The sequence below is a fragment of the Nakaseomyces bracarensis genome (assembly GCF_045282275.1).
Source record: "Nakaseomyces bracarensis strain CBM3 chromosome Unknown Scaff10_0, whole genome shotgun sequence".
Taxonomy (NCBI): domain Eukaryota; kingdom Fungi; phylum Ascomycota; class Saccharomycetes; order Saccharomycetales; family Saccharomycetaceae; genus Nakaseomyces; species Nakaseomyces bracarensis.
In genome coordinates, this window is record NW_027263956.1 from 816,388 (window position 1) to 837,906 (window position 21,519).

Here is a 21,519-nt window from a genome sequence, read left to right on the forward strand (position 1 = left end):
CTTTTATTAGAATCCAGGTAATGTTAAGTAAGAAAGATATACCAGTTGTTTCCTATTAATCCGTATAGGTAATATTGTTTAGATTTTTTTTGTTTTTCTTCAGTTGCCTATGCTTATTTAAAAGGCTAGCTTCTTGGCGTTTCTCTTCTTGTTCTTCAACAAGATCTTTTGCTTCTCCATCTTTTCTTCCTCTTCTTCCTCGCTGTCGACTTCCATCTCTTCCTCGGATTCTTCCTCCTCGGACTCCTCTTCTGCTTGCTCCTTGGCCAGCTTGTTGGCGATCTCAACCTCTCTCAATCTCAGAAGCTCGGCGTTGGTTTCAACCAACTTCTTGTCTCTCAAGAAGTCCTTTTCAGCACTACCCTTCATTCTGTTCTTGTAGAAAGCACGTTCACGCTTCTGTCTGATCTCTTCGATTCTAGACATGGCCTTCAACGTCGTCGCCACAAGCTCTCTGTTGTACCTCACAGGAACATTACGTCTTTGTGCAAATGTCAGGGTAGAGTCAACAGCAAGCTCCTTACCGGCTGCCTTTCTAAAGGCCTTGGTCCATCTCAACTTACGTGGGTTTCTGCGCTGCTTGAAGTTCTTGTGACACTTGGACCGACAAAATCTGAACTCCTTGGCATCGTTACGCACAAACATAATACCATGACCAGGGTACACTGGAGATGAACAGAAATGGCACTGGTAAATTCTCATATCTCTTTGCTTATAACGGTTATATTACTATTTGTACCTTTTAAACTAGTTATTCCAGTGGTTAGTATATCTATCTGCTAACCTACCATACAAAGAAGATAAAGAAAACACGATCAAACACTTATAGTTAAAATCAAATCAACTAATAATACACTCTTACACACACACTGTTGCGATGCTCATCGCAAAAATTTAATGAAATTTCAGAAGAAAAAGCTCATCGCAAAAATTTTCACTCACGATGTACGGAATACCACATGATTAGTATAAAACGAGGAAAATTTGAAATTTGGACCAAGAATGGCCTTTGGGCCTTACAAGCACTTGTATTGTACATAAGTATTGTTGCATTCACTTGGTCGAGGAGCGGAGCACTCCTATGGTGTCCAGGACCCTGAGTCTTATAAGCCGGATCAGTCTTGGATTAACTTGTTAAAATAACTTTTTTTGAGGGGGGAGGAGCGACTATTACTCAGAATACAAAAATTATAATACACAATGAACAATAATAATACTGGCATGGAGGTGCCGCAAGTACCTGTTCCTGTTCCTGGCCAAGTGCCTTCCCAGAAGAGTGGAATGGATCTATATTTTGATAATGCTTTGGATTATATGGGCCAGCATCCGATCATGACTGGGTTTGGTGGGTTTCTGGCATTGTACGTGGCAGCAGGTGCATACAAAGGGATCAGTACGAAACTTAATGGTGGAAAGAGCACTACTCAATTCTTAAAAGGTGGATTTGATCCTAAGATGAACGCAAAGGAGGCCCTACAGATTCTAAATCTGAAAGAAAACAATTTAACACAGAAGAAGTTGAAAGAAGTGCACAGACGTATTATGCTTGCCAACCATCCAGATAAAGGTGGTTCTCCTTACTTGGCTACAAAGATCAATGAGGCCAAAGATTTCTTGGAAAAGAAGGGTATAGTTAGGAAATAAAGGAAAAAAAAATAACATCGATCTAACCGTGTAAAACGAAGCCAAAAAAAAAGAGTCATTATTTTTTTCTATGTTATATTATTATAGTTCTATATAACTAACCGTGTAAATATGAAGTCATCAAAGTAAATCGTTTATTATGAAACAAAAAGAAGATAATATAAGTCAAATAAGCAATTCACATTATGTATACACCTTTATCAAGAATTGATTCTTCGCACGCCTTACACTTTTTGTTTTCATGAAGGATGTCATGTTCATAGCAGTCTACATGCCACATGCTGGGACAATCTGTAGTAGAACAACGAACACCCAAAGTCACAACTACATCTTTGCATCGCATACATGGTAAGAAATCGCATACATCTGTAAGGTAATCATTCATCTCAACAAGTAGTCGTAGGTCCATACCATATCTTGCTTTTTCTGTCTTGTACAGCCAACGGTATTCACATAATCTAGCCAGAAGATCCTGGACTTCAAGGGGCTGTATATCGGTGCTATCTGTTAAAGCAGCAATGTCACTAGTATAAGTTTGAGAATCAGGCCACGAGGACACTGCATGTGTGCTTGCTTCTTCATCCTCATTTTCCGGATTAGCTCTTTTTCTATTATAGACTTTTTGCCGTATTCTGTCCACCTCCTGAATTATGGAACTACTCTGCACTAATTCTTCATCCACAGGGGCCTTCACGGTCCCGGCTTTTGCAAAGACCATTATGAAACCCTTTATATAATCTATTTCCTTATCAGAGAACCTGGTTGCATGTTTCATTTCACCGAACGGCGAAGTATCAATATAGACATAATATTGACTGCTACTAGGGAATGCCATACGATCAAGCACTGCGATACTAGTTTGATTTCGATCGCTGATATGTAGTTTCTTCAGGACCTGTTGAGAAACAATCTCTTTCCCAAATCCATACATTGTCTTTTTTATCTGGTACTTCAACGGCTGCAATCTGTAGTTTAGCTGGGAAATATGATCCTGCAGCTTCCGCTGCCAATCAAACACAGTAGATGACTCGTCAACCCCACCTTGATCATATTCAATCAATATCAAAACCTTCAACAATATATTTTCATGACATACACCTCGACTTCCGAGAAGGTACTGCAACAGATGCTTCTGCTTATCCCCATCACTAAGACCGATACTTATCTCTTGAGACATCCTTGTTGTGTTTTTATTTCATTAGTTATATTTATCTTAATCCCATTACAAAATCGCATCACGTATTATTGTGTCTTTTTTTTTCATTACCTGACATTGCTCATCTTCTTCTGCTCAGACCCAATTAATAACGTTAGAAGTGATGCAGTTCTCATAACGTTGTTGCTGTCTAATAGCTCATGTTCTAGTTTATATCACACCAGTTTCGAAGCGTTCTTAATATAGAAATCTATTATACATCAAGTTGTTTACCTTCCTTTTCCTCCCCCTGCCCAATACAATGTCTTGCAGATCACAATAAAAACTAAATAAGAAGCCTTCCACCCGACTACAACTATGTCATCATTTGTCATCGATTAAAAGAAATGAACTAATGGGCCCACTTTTATTACTTTTATTCATTTAGTATCGAGACCTTAGTGGCCTACAACCTTTTCTTTGTAGCAATAAGAAAAGTGGCACGACTAATTTAAAATAAATTAATAAATTAAAGTTGCGTAATTTAAATGTATGGAAGTAGATCCCATAAGTACGGGCTGTTCTACGGGTTATCACATTAATTTGATTTAAAGAACAAAAGGGTGCAAAGCTACACAGAAAGCCTCGGGCACAGAAGATATATTATAGAAGAAAAGGGGGTCTACGCTGTTATCGTGCGTGCCTCTCCTACCTCGCTAAAAAAGGAAATTGTAGAAGGAAATAACGTACAACCAACAAAAAGTTAATAGAAGAAACAGGGATTACTGTGTTTGTGCGAGAGAAACGGTGAAGAAATCGAGAGATTTGCTTTGCCGTTCTTCAATTTTCTTTTTCTGGTGGTTCGATAATGTCGAAGTATCGGCTGATAATGACTAAATGCTTTAGGGTTATTATTTGAACTAGAAGATCACAACGCTTTAACAGACCACCCTTGAAGTCGTCCCAAAATAAACAGAACAAAAGACGTTAAACAAAAAAATAAAAAAGAGGGATGTATGAATCTCTATCGCTTTCTATCCCAATGTTTTTTTTGAAATGGAGTACTCAATTTTTTTGAAGGATCATGCAACTTTCAGTGACAAATAGTTCTATTTGTATTTATTGAATTTTGGGTCAAAATGAATAAAAAAAAACAACAAACTTGAATATATCCTCTTCCAAAAATACATAAAACTGTAAACTATCTATTTAAAAAAAAGCATTATTTTTCTCGGATCGTAGAGCTTCATATTGTTATAAATGTCCTTTTATCAATACTTTAACGAGCTTGATAAAGGGCCACATTCAGTAAATTCAACAGTATTTTCATTTTAAGGGTTCCATTCAATAAATAAATACAACTACATAAATCAAAAAAAAATCGTTTTTGTTTTTTAAATAGATTTTTTTGTCTTGATATAACATTCTTTACTCCACAAATAATTTTAAAAAACCTGTCTTGTACTAGTTTAATAGTTGTTTAGGAATACAAAGGTTATCAAAAGAGAATATTTACCGCCAAAAATAAACTTAGAAACTATATAGATATGGAATCAATTTTCCAAAATTAGATTCTATTGATAAGACTCATCTTCAGTTCTGTAAGGTTTTGAGGCAAAATGAATGATCAAACCCTTATTGGTCGCTTATAATTTAGTTAACATCAAGGTTATTTTTAAATTTGGAAAGGTAGGTTTTTAGACAATCATTTTAGGTATTTCTCCGACCCAAGAAAATACCAAGTAGAAAGAACATAGTTAAGAGCTAAAGTAAAATCAAACAGTTTCATAATATAGACATATCTTTTCCACCTTAAATTGATTTAACAAATAATTGCCGCGGATGATGGTTTACTTCAGGTCCTCTTGCCCTACACCCTTGGAATAAAAACGTATATAAGTGTTAAGATTTTGAGATCCAAAACAAATGGAGTTTCTTTTCAAGTATACTTCTGAGTTTTGAATTGTAAGCTTATACAAAACAACAAAACAGCATTCAAACATGCAGTTACTTGATCTGTTACCTGTGACTCTAATTACCTTATCCGCACTTCACAAAGTTAGTGCATACGATTCAAATATACCTAATCCCTTCCCTTTAGGATGTTCACCAGAAAGTTTCACCAGTAAACCTGGTCTTGTAATGGAACTGTGGGATTATAGTTACGTGAATCCTTACCAGATTTGTCCTAATGGTCAAGGTACTTGTCCAATTAGTGGGAATTATGGGACCTGCTGGGATGATGCTTACTTGAATCCGGATTATTCTAGAAACGGTTATCAATCTCATCAAAAGTTTGCAAAGATTGATGGTGTAACTGGTAACTTGGATTTCAGATTCACTCCAGACAATGTCTGTGTGCCACAATCTGGGACATTGCCTGATGGTTTCAATTATAAGAATTCGTTCACTTTAAGTAACTTTACTATGATTTTATATGGTTACTTCAAGCCTAAGGTTACTGGTCAGCATACTTTCTCCTTCAAAGGTGATGATTTAGTCTATATAAACTTCGGTGCCAACAATGCTTTCGATTGTTGTAACCACGAGCTTACCGCCGACGATTTTGGAAATTATCAAGCTTATTCTATTTGGCCTGATAATATTAATACAAGATCAACGCTTGAGGTATACTTGCATGAAGATTATTACTATCCAATTAGAATTTTTTTTAATAATAGGGACAATGTGGCTGCTCTCGACTTAGATTTCACTGCTGATGGTGGAGTGACTACTATTACCGATTTCACTGACTATTTCTTTTGGATTGATGACAAGCAAGGGGGTTGTCCTGGGAAGATCGCATACTCTACCACTTGCAAGACTGGATACGAATCTACCACGACCTTCTCAACGAATTATGAGACTGATAGTCCAGGATTTGGTGCTTTGCCTATTACTAAAACAACTTATTTCGTTCAAGTTCCATGTAAAGAAGGAGAGGACTGTCATGGAGGCTTTTACGATCCAATAGCCCATACATGCAGCCCACCTACAAATCCAAATGAATGTACCGATATGACTGCTAATCGCATAGACGGTCTCTCGGTGGATTTATATGAATATCAGTTTCTGAATCCACTGGTGCCATGTGCTAACGGAGTAGGGCTCGATGGTCAGCAAGGATATTGCCCTCAAAATGGTCCACTTGTTAATGATCAATGTTGGAAAATGGATTATCTCGATGATAAAGACTACCCATATTCGACATACGCCCAGAACCCTAAGATTGGCCATGTAGATGGAGTAGCAGGGTCTTTTAACATCTTCTTCAGAGCGACTTACGACTGTGTGGTAGAGAACGGAAAATTACCAAACAATTATCACTATGATAAAGATATCACGATGACCAACTTCTCAATGGTTTTAACTGGTTACTTTAAGCCTCAACAATCTGGTACTCATGTATTCAGCATGTCTGGTGACGATATACTAAATGTCGACTTCGGTGATGCGGTTGACCTAAGTTGTTGTATGCCTCCTGTTACTTCAGATAGCGTTAAAAACCATAATAGCTTCCAATCTGTCTGGCCTCGTAATTATCCAGAAGCCCAGATGAGTTTGAACCTAGAGGCTGATAAATATTATCCAATAAGAGTGTTTTACACCAACAGAGATAAGAATGCTCTTATTGATTTCACAGTGGTCACACCTGATGGCGTTAGAAGAAGTGATCTGACTGGATTTACTTATTCTTTCAAGAGCTGTCAATAAACATGACACAAACTCTTATTTGCATTCACTATGGTATTGCTTCGGAATTGAAGTTACATTATTTTGAATGCCTTCTAACTTACCATTATTTTGATTATTAGATGTAGTTTTCCTATATGAAGTTTCACAGTCGATGGAAACAAATTTTACACCTTTATTACTCGATACCACGTTTATACTTCTTGATTAGATATATTTGAATTTTTTCTTAGTTCATTATCGATTCAAATTAAATAAATAGTATACCAAAAAATTTAGTATGCTTTTGATGCCAATATAACATTTCATGGTTTAGTCATCTCATTTTCTTTACATATTTAATATCGCAAATTTTAGTATACTAAATGGTAAATATTTTATCCACTTTTGTTGATATATATGCATTTATTGCCTTTTCCGGACCAAAACAATTTAACTATGTTTTAATACCAAGTAAAAACGTACTTTCATTCTACCTTGAAAGCTTACATAACACGGTGCCTGTAGAGTTTAAAAAGCTAAGAAATAATGAACACCAATCATTCCAACCTAAGAACAATCGCACTCAAATGAGGATATCAAATTATGTTCATTTGCATAGCTCTGTAAATCCATCTATAAGCTTTTGTGCCTAAAGCAACAGTTAGCAGGTCCAAGAGAGCCCTGAACAAAATTTGACTAACAAGAATCAGTAATAAATAAATTGACAATACCTATTATGACATCACTTGAAACAAGTTCGCCTACTTACAATATTTCTGCTCTGGGCAAAAAATGCGAATAACTATATCAAATTTACGGTAACAGAGAGAAGACTTCCATAATTATTAAGATTTGCTGTTCCAACCATATTCAAGAATCTTTTAAGCGTTCTTTTCCACTTTTGTTTATCAATTACTGATGGTTGTAGGCCTCTAATGTTACATAGAACATTTCAAATGGGAGCGGTTGGCTCGATTTATTTTCAATAGTACAATATCCGTGTATAATATCACCTGAAGTGTAATCCTTCAAGATGAACTCTTAGCTTCGAGGGTTCTACACCACAAGGATAGGAATTTTCTAATTAGAAACATATGTAAACAAAAAAGAACAGTTCAGTGCAGTTAATTTTATCTTTATTTCAGGGAAGTCTCGAACATTTCTTGGAAATTTGTAGCACTATTAGAAAATTATAGTTAAATAAGTAAATAAATTAAATTTTCTATAAAAGATGGGCCCACCAAATGCCATCCTAAAACAAGACGTATTCCCTTGGTATCGTTTGTGCGTTAGAACGGCTCAGCACGTTTAAAACAAATATGTACACACCACTTTATCGTACCACCATTCCGGTATGAGACTCTGAAACCTTGATGTACTTATGAAAACAAATCTACATAAAGATAATCAACGTCATGCAACTTCGCAGTTCTGGAAAATGGGAAACAAAAAAAAAGTAGAAGTAGAAAAGGAAATTATCATTACAATCCTTCTTTAACATTAATGTCTCATTTTTAGGCTCCCATTATCGATATAGGGTTGTTAAAGATATAAAACTCCTCCCCCTAAAAATAACATCCGTTTTGAAGTCTTTGTATGGCTTCTAATACTATACTCCAAAAAAAAAAAAAATTATCACACCATTTTTTCTCTCAATCAGTTAATTGCTTTTTGTATATTTATTAATTTATTTCCGTTGATAGTTAATATAAGTTATAATCGCGATTAGTCTTGCATGGAAAGTACAGAAGAATATACGCAGAAGTACAGAAGAATATACGCAGAAGTACAGAAGAATATACGCAGAAGTACAGAAGAATATACGCAGAAGTACAGAAGAATATCAAAAATAGATTATTTCTAAAAAGGGAAGATGTTTATATTTGATAATACTCATAGTGCATTAGAATCAGATGATTCCCTTATCTAAGAAATACTTGTAGAGCATGATGTATAATATATATTTCCATATGTGCAACTACAATACCTCCTGAGAATAGACTTTAACACAGTGATAATGTTAGAATAATTGCGGTCTGTAACTCGATGCTTAGTGAAAGGAGATCGGTACATTACAGTAGGGTTCGGTACAGTACTTTACAGTAGGGTTCGGTACAGTACTTACAGTAGGGTTCGGTACAGTACTTACAGTAGGGTTCGGTACAGTACGGCACCAACCGTACCTGTGAAAAGCAGCAAAGGAAAGACGGAAAAAAAGCAATTAGGAAGTGCGAAGGGTCCTTAGAGAGAACGACTAGGAGCACTTCATAGGGGGGCGAAAAAAAAAGAAAGAAACAAAGAAAGTTGGGATCTGCACAACGAAAAAAAGAAATCAAGGGTCCTTTGCAAGTCACAAAATGGAGGCAATAAGCGGTACTTGTAGGAAATAGGCTATGGGAGTATAGAAGTGGTAATCAAAACTACAGTGGATTTAATAATTAAAATACGGTTACAACACATCTTTGTAGACTGTGGGATTGATATCGGGTCAAAGTAAATAAAATACGCCTGGAAAATCCCTTTCTTTACTACGTCGAAGCCCCCTCTTTTCTTTAAACCAATTTAGTATCTCATTTCACCTCCAGGTCCCTGACAAAATTTCTTTTGTTAAAAAAATAAACATAGGGAAGGTGTCAACAGATAACAGTTTAGGAATAAAGGGCTACACAGATTCCTAACGGGGAGGTAATTTGAATCCACTGTTACGTTTACTTACGTATGCTAATTTTAAAAATCGTTTTCTCTGGAGTTCTTCTTATATTAGAATATGAATATTATTGATTTTCCATGAGAATTTCGGGAGAAACAAATATTTTATTTGGGATATCCATTCTTTTTTTTATCGGGTACTGATAAATAAGGATGTTTGCTCTTCTTATATTTACTGTCTTCTATATTAAGCTGTTAGTTAGTTTGATGAGAGGCAACAATTTTAATAGAATGAAAAACATTGCTTTCATTTTTTCTTCTTTTGAGGCAGTCACATCCTCATTATTTTTTCTTTTTTTCCACGGTTTTTAATCAAAATGGTACAAAGCACCTTAACCATAAGCTAATACGATTTAGTAATACTTTTAAATATGTAACCGAAATTGTTTCATCACGGTAGGATGTGATAAATACTGGACTAGTTCTAGATTTATAAAAAAAAAAAGAAAAGGATTTATACTTCCCATAAAAATCAACCATCATTTACTTACAAAAGTCGCTACAATATCGTTGAGCAAATCTGATGTAGGCAACACATTTCGAACCATATAATAAAAAAGAAATGCAATACATACTATTACCATTTCAGGGTTAGCTATATTACACTTAGTGCAAATCTCCCTGATAATTATTTCAATTAGCTTCTGCACGAACATTATAGGAAAAATAGAAATAGAAAGTCTAACATGGCTTACCGACCGATAACAATGATAATTTAAGCATAAATATAATTTGGAAAATGGAAGAAAATAACAACAAATAAACTTATATAAGGGATGAGAATAACAAAATCCTTTTTGAATATCCTAGATTTTGTCAAAGGTAAAATAAATTAAAAAAGCAGACAAGCAATTCAGCATTTTTATATAATCTCTAATGCTAAATCTTTTATCACTCTTCCTAGCGATAGTTTTAGGTTTTCAAATTGTGTTAGGGCAAGATGCCTTTCAGGACTCAAGCATACCAAACCCATTTCCATCAGGGTGTTCTGCTCAAGCCAAAGAGGGTTTAATGTTACAGCTATACAAATATGACTACTTGAACCCTCTAGTTCCATGTGAAGATGGTATTGGTCTAAACGGACAACCGGGTTACTGTCCTGAAAATGGTCCATTAATCAACGATCAATGTTGGAAAAATGACTACCTTGACCCAGAATATCCTCGTACTGGTTATAAAGCTAATGAAATGTTTGGATCTGCAGAAGGTGTCACCGGTATCTTAGATTTCCAATATGTACCTAAATATGATTGTGTTCCAGATTCCGGTGTTTTGCCTCCAAATTATAACTATGCCGATAATTTTACATTCACAAACTTCTCTATGATTCTGTATGGTTATTTTAAACCTAAAGTATCTGGTGTGCACACTTTTCACATTGCAGCTGATGACTTAATTTTTGTCAACTTCGGTTCTGGAAATGCTTTTGGGTGCTGTGAGCATGACTTGACTGAGACAGAGTTCGGTAATTATCAATTCTATTCGATCTGGCCATTGAATAACCAACATACTTATCTTACCGTCACACTTGATGCAGACATTTACTATCCAATCAGATTTTTCTTCAACAACAGAGACAATGCAGCATCCTTAAGTGTTACATTAACAACACCTGCTGAAACAACCAATGACTTTACTGGTTATTTCTATTGGTTAGATGATGTAGCTGGTGGATGTCCAGCTCATGTAAATGTTGAGACCACATGTTCCTCTGGTATAGATTATACATCAACTATAAGTACAAAATATGAAACTGTTACTCCTTTTGCCGGATATACCATGATCAATACTGAATACATAGTTGAAGTACCATGCCCAACTAATACAGCAAATGAATGTATCGATGGTTTTTATGATCCCCTTAACAACGTATGTATACCATATCCTACTAGCACAACTACAATCACCTCATACACACCTGGTACAGACAGTGTTCCAACCACAGTGTCCACCGAGACCACCTTCACAGTTGGTACCGACAACAAGACCACTCCTGAGATTGTGGTGATCGTCGAGACACCAACTCCAAAGCCTTTCACGACCACCTCGTACACACCTGGTACAGACAGTGTTCCAACCACAGTGTCCACCGAGACCACCTTCACAGTTGGTACCGACAGTAAGACCACTCCTGAGATTGTGGTGATCGTCGAGACACCAACTCCAAAGCCTTTCACGACCACCTCGTACACACCTGGTACAGACAGTGTTCCAACCACAGTGTCCACCGAGACCACCTTCACAGTTGGTACCGACAACAAGACCACTCCTGAGATTGTGGTGATCGTCGAGACACCAACTCCAAAGCCTTTCACGACCACCTCGTACACACCTGGTACAGACAGTGTTCCAACCACAGTGTCCACCGAGACCACCTTCACAGTTGGTACCGACAACAAGACCACTCCTGAGATTGTGGTGATCGTCGAGACACCAACTCCAAAGCCTTTCACGACCACCTCGTACACACCTGGTACAGACAGTGTTCCAACCACAGTGTCCACCGAGACCACCTTCACAGTTGGTACCGACAGTAAGACCACTCCTGAGATTGTGGTGATCGTCGAGACACCAACTCCAAAGCCTTTCACGACCACCTCGTTCACTCCAGGTACAGACAGTGTTCCAACCACAGTGTCCACCGAGACCACCTTCACAGTTGGTACCGACAACAAGACCACTCCTGAGATAATCGTTGTAGTCGAGACCCCACCTCCAGAGACCGTTACCTCTACTACGTTCACTCCAGGTACAGACAGTGTTCCAACCACAGTGTCCACCGAGACCACCTTCACAGTTGGTACCGACAACAAGACCACTCCTGAGATAATCGTTGTAGTCGAGACCCCACTAACAGTCAGACCGTTACCACCAACGTTTTATTCAAATAGTTCATCACTGTCTTCTTTGACATTTACACCACAATCTATTACAACTTCTCCATTACCTCCTGTTTCTACACTTTCATCTAGTACTGATCCGACAGCGCCAACAATGGATGATAGTGTCGTACCAAGTACTCATAATGCTGGTTCAACTACTTCTTCGGCATCAACATCAAGTGAACCAAGCAGAAGCAAAAATTTCCTAACTCCAAGTCCATCTAGTAACCACGACAACAACCCTCCAAGTGGCGGATCTGGCACAACCGTCCCTCCAAATGGCGGATCCGGTAACACCAACAACAACCCTCCAAGTGGCGGATCTGGCACAACCGTCCCTCCAAATGGTGGATCTGGTAACAACAACAACAACCCTCCAAGTGGCGGATCTGGCACAACCGTCCCTCCAAATGGTGGATCCGGTAACAACAACAATAACGACCCTCCAAATGGTGGATCTGGTAACAATAACAACAACAACAACAATCCTCCAACTGGTGGATCCGGTAACAACAACAACAACCCTCCAAGTGGCGGATCTGGCACAACCGTCCCTCCAAATGGTGGATCTGGTAACAACAACAACAACAACAACAACAACAACAATCCTCCAACTGGTGGATCCGGTAACAACAACAATAACAACCCTCCAAGTGGCGGATCTGGCACAACCGTCTTTCCAAATGGTGGATCCGGTAACAACAACAATAACGACCCTCCAAGTGGCGGATCTGGCACAACTGCCCCTCCAAATGGTGGATCCGGTAACAACAACAACAACAATCCTCCAACTGGTGGATCCGGTAACAACAACAACAACAACCCTCCAAGTGGCGGATCTGGCACAACCGTCCCTCCAAATGGTGGATCCGGTAACAACAACAACAACCCTTCAAGTGGTGGATCTGGATCAAATGTTCCTAAAAACAGCCCTTCGATTATATCACAACAAACTGCTACTAGTGGCACAGCCAATACTGTAAGTGTACCCCACACTTTCCTAGGTTCTGGTGTAGCTGTCAGAGCTCATCTACTAGAGACCATTATTATTGCATTCTTATCGTTCCTCTTAATTTAAACCGCTTAATGCATATGTCTTTTATATCTCACTCCAAAATTCAACGAGAGAGAATCCTTCCATATTAAGTCATCAGTACCTAATTGGAACATTAAATAATTCATTGTTGATCATTATTCTTTCAATAAATCATATTAATAATTCGTCCTACATTTTACATAATATTAATTTAATATCTCATTAATAGTTTCTTTTACTGTACCATAAAGAAAAGTTTTTAAAATAGAATAATAATATTCAGTCAAAATATTTGAATTGTATATCAATTTGTATCCTACAACATTTGAGCGAAATATGATGAGTTATATAGTAATAGCTAACTATGCAAATGTTTGAAATAAATTCTATAAAACGTGACCTAATACCTAGGTTCACTAAAAGAAGTTAAAACCGAAGTGAACTTAATGAATTAGTAACATTTTCCATATTGGATTTTTGTTTCTGTCTCTCACGATTCCTCTTTTGAGAAAGTTTACCCTTACTAACTTCATCAGCTGCCTGTTTAATTCTATCTCTTTCCTCATCCTTCTTAACTATTTTCCTTCCACCTGCATCTAGTTCGTAGTTATCAAGGAAATCATCTAACATCGATTCAAAATCAGCTCTTTCATTTTCCATATTGAATGGTTCAGCGTTTTCATACTCATCCTCTTCCAATTCATCCTCATAGTTCTCATAACTGGAGATAATGTTATCATATTTATCATCGAGGATAGTCATCGTCTCAGTCCTGGCAATAGCACTAGAAGTCATAGAAAATCCAGAAATATCAGACATTGCACCTTTCTTCTTACGTTCTTTTCTCTTTTTCTTCCCCACATTTTTGCTGTTGATAGTCGGCAGTTCGCCAACCACATCGCCTTCTTCTTCATCCTCAAAAACTTCGCTATCAGATAAGCCATCTTTTTCAAACTCGTTATCAGAATCATAGTCATTATCCTTATTCTTTAATTCCTTTTGATACCTCATGACATCAGCTTGGTAATCAATACCTTCAAGATCCTCTAAGTTCTCAATGTTATCAAACTGCTTCATCTCCTCATGGTAGTGTGAGTCCTCGTATGTATCTAAGTTATCCACGTCCCATTCGTCAAATTCGTCCTCGAATTCACCTTCACTAGCGACTTCACCACCTTGTAATAGCTCCGCGAAAATATCGTCGTCATCCTCGGGACTAGCACTGATATCTTTTTTAGATTTACTAGCTTTCTTGGTAGTTACCACAATATCCTCATTTACTACATATTCTTCGTCTTCCAATGCCTCTAGAACCTCCCTCAAGGCAGGGTTCATATCCGGCTTAAAACCCTTGATGTCATCTGGTACCAACTGCTGGTGCTTCAGGTACTCCGGCTTAGCCATACCACGTTGGAAAACAGATTCCGGTTTCCCTTCCTCCTCCTTGTACACCTGGTCGACAAAGAGATCTTCTATATTCTTCTTCTTCTCCTTAACCACTTCCTTCTTAGCAGGCACAAACACAGCCTCAGGGTCCACACCAATAGGCTTCAAATGCTGAGTGTAATCATACTTGGTGTCGTCAAATTCAATTCCGTATAACTTGGCCTCGCCAACATGCTCGTTCACAGAACGACGAGTGACCTTACGAACAGGCCTCTTGTGCTGAGCTTCAGGTTTATTAGGGTTGCTTACAGGTACCAACATATGTTCTGTAGCATCCGCATCATAGTAGTGCGGGTCATCATGCGGCCTGTGCACAACAACAAACTTCTGTGCATTCTTCCCAAACTTCTTAGACATTGCTTAACAGTTGCAGTACGGTTTATACGGATCTTATCAACTTTATAGCCTTACTAGTTCCAGAATTAGCTCACTATTTAATGCCCAATAAACTCTTTTTTCAATCAAGCTCATCGCATTGAAAAAATTTTCAATTTTTTTTTCACAAGCGAAGCTCATCGCAAAATTTTTTTTGAAATTTTAAATTATTATAGTCAAAAGTGGTATAACATAGGATTCTCACTATTGGAGCTGGGTTTGTCTTGTTGATTAAAGCGTTCAAAAGTCGTGATCATGTTTATATTAACTAAGCTGAAGGATTTGGTGCGGATACCCCCGGATCAGTTCCACAGGGACACTGTGAGTGCGATCACGCACGAGTTGAATGTGAAGTACAGCAACAAAATCATACCGCATGTGGGGCTTAGTGTATGCATATATGACCTTTTAGAGGTTGACGAGGGTCAATTGCGTCCTGGGGACGGGTCATCGTACATTAATGTGACGTTTCGGTGTGTCGTGTTCAAACCCTTTGTTGGAGAGATACTCACCGGCTGGATCAAGAAGATAGATAGCGAGGGTATACGTGTGAGCACACTTGGGATGTTTGATGATATATTTATTCCGAAGAATATGATGTTTGAAGGGAGTTCGTATTCGATAGAGGATAAGGCGTGGGTATGGCGCACCGAGGATGGAAACGAGTTGTATTTGGATGTCAATGAGATGATACGATTCCGCGTGGAAGAAGAGTTATTCGTGGAGGTGAAACCTCCATCTCCAAAGGAAATCGAAGAGGCACAGCAGGAAGCAGAGGCAGAAGATATCGAGCCAAGGGAGAAGATATCAGCATACACTATCCTAGGAAGTTGTCAAACTGACGGTATGGGTCTGGTCTCCTGGTGGGACATGTAAGAGAAAAAAACAACAACAATTATAGAATTAAACGTTGAAAAATACAACACATATTTCAATTTACTAGCATAAGTGAAAAAAAAGATCTTACTATAATATAATTTAGAGATCAGCATGTAGGGACACTTTACATCTTAACAAACTCAATATACCTGTATTGTGAACAATATACTTTACATGCAATATGTTACCTCGCTCCCATTAAAAGAGGTAAACTGTCTTATATTAGCAATCGAACCTGGGATATTATGTAATTGTGGTAGTATATCGCTAAGAAATGTTTGAAAGGATAATTCCTCCTCTACATTGAATCTCAGAAACTAAAAGTGGCTATAATCCATTAAAGGGTAGGTTTATTATGATCATAGCGTTTTACCATACAATAATACATAACAAAAAATATCAAATATATACATCTGCAATTAGGTTGCAATATTGTACATTAGTTAAACAAACAATAATGGGTGTCCAGCAGCTCGTCTTTAAAAAAAACTCCATCGATATAAACAAGACTTTACGTAACGAATAGAACTGTTTCACGAGCAACCATCTAAGATAGGACTTTAAGCTTAAGATCGCAAATCTAAAAAGAATCATACACCGTTGTCAGTTATACTTTCTGAAAATAAGCTTATAGACTAATGAAAAATTTATTATAAGGAGCATATTGATACACATATATACGGCAGCAATTCTTTTATTTTGTAGCAATTGAGAATGTAAGGTAGAGTGGCACAACTAATGAGAAAAAAATTATGCAGGGAGAGTTTGCGTGATAGATATAATCTTTATGAAAGGATTTATATATATATGATTTGTATTAAAACTAGTGCAAATGTTATACTAAGAATTTAGAATTATAATGTCCTCTAAAAGCAATAGAATGAAATACAATAGAAAGAGAAATACTTATATTTTTTAGTTCGTAAAACAACAACAAAGAAGTAAACGAATTGAACTTAAACCAAAACCGTGCTGGATACTGATATAAGAGTTGCAGACTGCACTGTCATATCGCTTCTTAGAGCTTTGTTTACTGGTTGCAAATGATTTATGTGCAGGGCCCCCTCCGTAGCCGTGTGCTATGTAAAATCCTCCAACCTTGTAAAGTTTACTAATCAGAAAAGAAATGGGAGCGATAGCTTAAAAAGGTATTCGAGGGGTCTAATTCGTTAAAAACTTAATAAAGTTGGATACAGAGGTTTTTTAGAGCCAGTGTGTAATTTATTTCATTTTTATATAATCAAAGTGAGCAAAATATAGTTGAAGGTATATATCCTTCTTATTCAGAGGCACAACCGGGTTTAGAGAAAGGGGTAATAAAAGGATCCGCAATTGGATATTTCAGATTTTATCCCAGCCGCAGTGATTATTTTCTATAAATTGCTGCAAATCCTCTTCTTTTATTACATCTTTTCTTTTATTATAAAATTTTTTTTCGTGCTGGGTGTATTATAATGGTGTTAGGCAACCAAGTTATCCTTTTAGTGAATGATGCTGATATTAACAAGCCGATAAAATGGAACCAGTTGATAAATATCCTCTTCTTCCCTTTAAGTGTAAACTGAATTTTTGAAATAATTTCCTAACCTTCGCAATTGAAGCATACACCTTGATTGAGAAAGCAATGAGAACATATTACATCGAATTGCCATATTATTAGTGTACTACTCGTATTTGGACTGTGCATTATTCTAACAGATTTACTATGAAAACAAAATAAGTCCTTACTGTATTACTCCCTAGAAAGGAAAAAAAGATAATTTGAGTTTACACGAAAACTATTCACTTTCTCCCACCATAGATTTACCTTCCATATGACTGAACTAGTATTTTCGAGCAACCATTCTGCTCCTCCTTATAAATAGAACTGCTTTGCAGAAGCCAATGTCTTCTATTAAAATATGTCTTTATTTACTGACAACATGAGGTAATCAAGGATACATACAAAAAACTAGTCCAAAAACCATCACGACAGCTAACAACAACAAAAAAGAAAGGCAATAATAACTAATAATAACTAATCTGAACATAAGTGGAATTATAAAATGATATCTATTTATACTTTGCTCATAACATATCTCCCCTTGGCTTTACAAAAGCTGTTGATATTGCATATGAGCTTTATTATAACGAGCCAGCATATATATACACTGGTAGTATAACTAATGAAACTGGTCCTGGTGTCTCCTGGGATCTTACTACAGGTCCAGAAGTTGAATCAATTGAAATAGACGGTGATATAGATTTGCCCTCTTTTTTTCATATTCAATCAAACGACACAAACCCAAAACTCGACTTACCTACCATGGTAAATTTACTCCTCTGTATGGCTTTGAAATATCCAATTTCGCGTCTCCGAGTCCATTAAACATTATAATGACTGGCTCGTTTGCTGCTGTATACAATGCTTTTGCTATTAAAGCTCAACCAGGTAGTGGAAGCAGCGCCTACTTAGAGTTTACTGGATTCACGTCCTTTCAAAATGAGTTTTATAATATGGACCAAGTTACATTCTGGGAAGGCACGGATCTTACTGTCATTAAATTAGCAGCTTATAACTCTAACATTTACATAGATGGACTAGTAACTCAGCAACACACCTTTATGACAGACTCAATAACTACACAAAATAGTGTTATTTGGTTAAATGGCAGGATTCGTGGTTACTTTTATGACTATAACTATCTGCTTTACCTGGAACCAGAAGATAAACCGAATGTTGTGGTTATTAATGACTCAGTAGCCGAACAACAAACGGAGTTCGGACTTTACAATTTTGATATTACTAAAAATAGTTACGTTGCGTTTCATTCTGAAATCATGTCTATTACATATACCCCTCAAGGGTTTCCACAAGGAATCATTGGCACGCTTACCGCAAAAACCGCAAATGGAGTAACTAGTTTTTACATTAATAACAACAAATATCCTCCTCCAACATATACAGTTGATAACTTCGTGATAGAACCATTACCGGTAAATTATAACGGTACCAATACTATAGTATATGGAATAAAATTTATAAATGAAACAGATATTTACTCCCAACCAGCAGAATTTACAGTTACTATGAACAAAGGAAACATGCTGGAGACAGATGTTGTGTCGTTCTTCCCTACTGTGGGATCTGACGGCAAGACACACACTGGCTCGACTACATATATTTTGAGTGATAATTCCATATCGATGTCAAAGTCTGCCACCCCACTGCTAGCTACTACGCTATTGGAAACAGACACCGTATCTGATAACCAAACTATCCACGAGGTGGTTATTGCGTCTGGGTACACGGACAGTGATGGACATATTGCCAGCAGCACTTGGACTGAATTGACTTTGGATATGGTTGATGCTGACCCTGTGTACTTATCGTCTAGTATGGTGTCATCTATGAATGGATCCACTAGTAGTGACCATGAGAGCTACCTACAGCCATCCGAGTCGACTGCCTACATAACCAAGGACAGCACCACGGAGACAGATGTTGTGTCGTTCTTCCCTACTGTGGGATCTGACGGCAAGACTCACACTGACTCGACTACATATATTTTGAGTGATAATTCTACCTTCTTACAATATCATCCTACTACTGCCATCCTTTTCCAGGATGGCAATGCCGAAACAATTGTGATATCATATTACCCAAAAGTTGGATCTGATGGTACGACGCATACTGCAAGCTCTGCATACACAATGTCTCAAGGTGCAATGTCAATTAATGGTGTGACTACCTCCTACCCAAGTTCTGATCTGACCTCCGGTTCTAACTCTGTTTCTTCTGGCTCTGATACTGTTACCTTTAGATCCGGTACTAGCATCCAAGGCAGCAACTTGGGCACACAATCGACCGGTTCTGTTACGAACTTCTCATCTGCAACCCATACGTCTGCAAAAAGCATTCAATACAAGGCAGTTGGTTCAATTTCCAATAATAATGTTTGGTTTGCTGTAGTTCTGCTATTAATATCAATAGTCCAATAAGCAGGCCCTTGTATAAAGTGACTTCAAATGAAGTTGTTAGTTATACTATCTAGTTCAAAGTCACCATATAGGTTTTTCTAAAACAATAATTATATTACAGAATAAGTTTCTAACATACCGGAAGGTTCTGTAATCAGTGTTGCGAATATCTATCCAACTAAAGGCCTTTGAAGAACCTTAAGATAATAGTACTGACTGTTACTCTTTTCTCGTAATTGTAAATAGGATTTCGAATAAGCTTGTATGTTGTTAATTTAGTTAAATTCGATATTAAAGATAGATGCGGAAATCTAAATAACAACGTTGCGGCCATCACGACCGCAATTATAATCCAGAAACTACATCTATGAACGGACTGAACCACTTGCATGGTATTGCATGGTATTGCGTGGAACTGTAGAATGGGTTACTGAAGAACTAGGTACAGGTGATGAATTGAGCAGAATATGAAATGATGAAAACCAGCAAGAACCATTAGCTTTATATTGCTGACGAAGTTAGGATAAAAGATAAATATGTTTGGATAATAGATATGCATAGTAGTGTTGGAATTAGAGAATTAGCCTGGAGTGGAAGAAAAGGATAGCATAGACGATGAGGTATGCAGAGTTTATGAACTTGCTGTATTTTTGCTGTACCTTAAAAAATAGGATATGATCTCAGCTTCACTATTTCCTAAACCAGGCGATAAAAAACTTCGTAACAAAATGGGCTATATCGTATTCAGAAACAAATAATACTTATTACACCTTCAGATAAATTAAAATCAGAATACTAGACCTTGGATTCATATAGTAGTTAGAGCTACCAGCTAATTTCAGTTTTCTAGTTGATACGAAACTTGCAGATGAAAGTTGGTGAATATTGATGAAATTAGAAGTAAAATTACCAAATAGTTTTAAATAAATTACTGTCAATTGATCTAGCTTCAACTAAAAAAACCCTCGATCTCTCCAATATCACCCTAACGCTTCCTATATGTAATATAGTGCTCCAGACAGCGTATTGATTATTATACCTGTATTATGGAAAATCGAAAAATTGAAAAATGGTTGAAGAATATTACTGGCAGATTCTTCTTAGACCAAGTTTATTTCATATATGGAGGATTACTGTTCGACAGCATTGGGCAATTCGTAAACCGACATCATATCTGGCATTGTGTAACCAGGCCGAATAAAATCATATTATGTATATTTATTAGAGAATATCAATCCATTGTAACCAATGTTTCTGAATATACCAAAAGAGTTAGAGTTGTCTATACCATAGGTGGATATATTTACAATTAATATGTTAAATGCAATATTTTCTTTAGACTTTACACCAGCTTCCACATGAAGTTCAGTATCCACGGACCTTTGTCTAAGAGGTAGTTGTGACCATTGAGAGGTTCCTTCTCAAATGCATATATAGGGTTCTTTAGTCCGAGTTACTGAAGGATGAAATTTTGCTCGAAAAGGCAAAAAATAAGTGATATCAAAATCAGTAAGTATTAGTTTTTTGATTATTCATCATACACTCCAATAACGGAGTGCGTTAAAGGAATATAAAAAAATCATTCTTATTCAGTCATATAATATATGATAAAAAATAAAAAAAATAAAATATAAAAATTTGATTTAGGGTTTATTTAGGAAGAGATATATTTTTACCAAAACTCTGACAAGACACTATCAATGCCCTTTTCTTATATATATAATCCGGGTTTTGCTGTATTTGATTACTTAAAGATTTGATTGAAACTATGAACAAAC

The 21,519-nt window shown here is 36.9% G+C and overlaps 8 protein-coding genes across 8 annotated transcripts; 5 read left to right on the forward strand and 3 right to left on the reverse strand.

The window, feature by feature from the left end:
* Positions 1 to 117: 117 nt before the first annotated feature.
* On the reverse strand, positions 118 to 702 carry RLP24 (ATPase-activating ribosome biosynthesis protein; the record flags this gene model as incomplete). The annotated part of the gene is made up of 1 exon (XM_071053159.1): positions 118 to 702. One exon carries the CDS (start codon positions 700 to 702, stop codon positions 118 to 120), a length of 585 nt encoding a protein of 194 aa, XP_070911409.1.
* Positions 703 to 1,200: 498 nt separating this feature from the next.
* Positions 1,201 to 1,644, forward strand: PAM18 (Pam18p; the record flags this gene model as incomplete). Its single annotated transcript, XM_071053160.1, has 1 exon — positions 1,201 to 1,644. The coding sequence occupies one exon, from the start codon at positions 1,201 to 1,203 to the stop codon at positions 1,642 to 1,644; it is 444 nt and encodes a 147-aa protein (XP_070911410.1).
* A 178-nt stretch (positions 1,645 to 1,822) lies between these two features.
* Positions 1,823 to 2,821, reverse strand: NSE1 (Smc5-Smc6 complex subunit NSE1; the record flags this gene model as incomplete). Its single annotated transcript, XM_071053161.1, has 1 exon — positions 1,823 to 2,821. The coding sequence occupies one exon, from the start codon at positions 2,819 to 2,821 to the stop codon at positions 1,823 to 1,825; it is 999 nt and encodes a 332-aa protein (XP_070911411.1).
* Positions 2,822 to 4,780: 1,959 nt separating this feature from the next.
* Positions 4,781 to 6,493, forward strand: RNJ42_02997 (uncharacterized protein; the record flags this gene model as incomplete). Its single annotated transcript, XM_071053162.1, has 1 exon — positions 4,781 to 6,493. One exon carries the CDS (start codon positions 4,781 to 4,783, stop codon positions 6,491 to 6,493), a length of 1,713 nt encoding a protein of 570 aa, XP_070911412.1.
* Positions 6,494 to 10,039: 3,546 nt separating this feature from the next.
* RNJ42_02998 (uncharacterized protein) lies at positions 10,040 to 13,123 on the forward strand (the record flags this gene model as incomplete). Its single annotated transcript, XM_071053163.1, has 1 exon — positions 10,040 to 13,123. The coding sequence occupies one exon, from the start codon at positions 10,040 to 10,042 to the stop codon at positions 13,121 to 13,123; it is 3,084 nt and encodes a 1,027-aa protein (XP_070911413.1).
* Positions 13,124 to 13,507: 384 nt separating this feature from the next.
* LTV1 (ribosome biogenesis protein LTV1) lies at positions 13,508 to 14,884 on the reverse strand (the record flags this gene model as incomplete). Its single annotated transcript, XM_071053164.1, has 1 exon — positions 13,508 to 14,884. One exon carries the CDS (start codon positions 14,882 to 14,884, stop codon positions 13,508 to 13,510), a length of 1,377 nt encoding a protein of 458 aa, XP_070911414.1.
* A 273-nt stretch (positions 14,885 to 15,157) lies between these two features.
* Positions 15,158 to 15,778, forward strand: RPC25 (DNA-directed RNA polymerase III subunit RPC25; the record flags this gene model as incomplete). The annotated part of the gene is made up of 1 exon (XM_071053165.1): positions 15,158 to 15,778. The coding sequence occupies one exon, from the start codon at positions 15,158 to 15,160 to the stop codon at positions 15,776 to 15,778; it is 621 nt and encodes a 206-aa protein (XP_070911415.1).
* A 2,379-nt stretch (positions 15,779 to 18,157) lies between these two features.
* Positions 18,158 to 19,762, forward strand: RNJ42_03001 (uncharacterized protein; the record flags this gene model as incomplete). The annotated part of the gene is made up of 1 exon (XM_071053166.1): positions 18,158 to 19,762. One exon carries the CDS (start codon positions 18,158 to 18,160, stop codon positions 19,760 to 19,762), a length of 1,605 nt encoding a protein of 534 aa, XP_070911416.1.
* Positions 19,763 to 21,519: the final 1,757 nt, after the last annotated feature.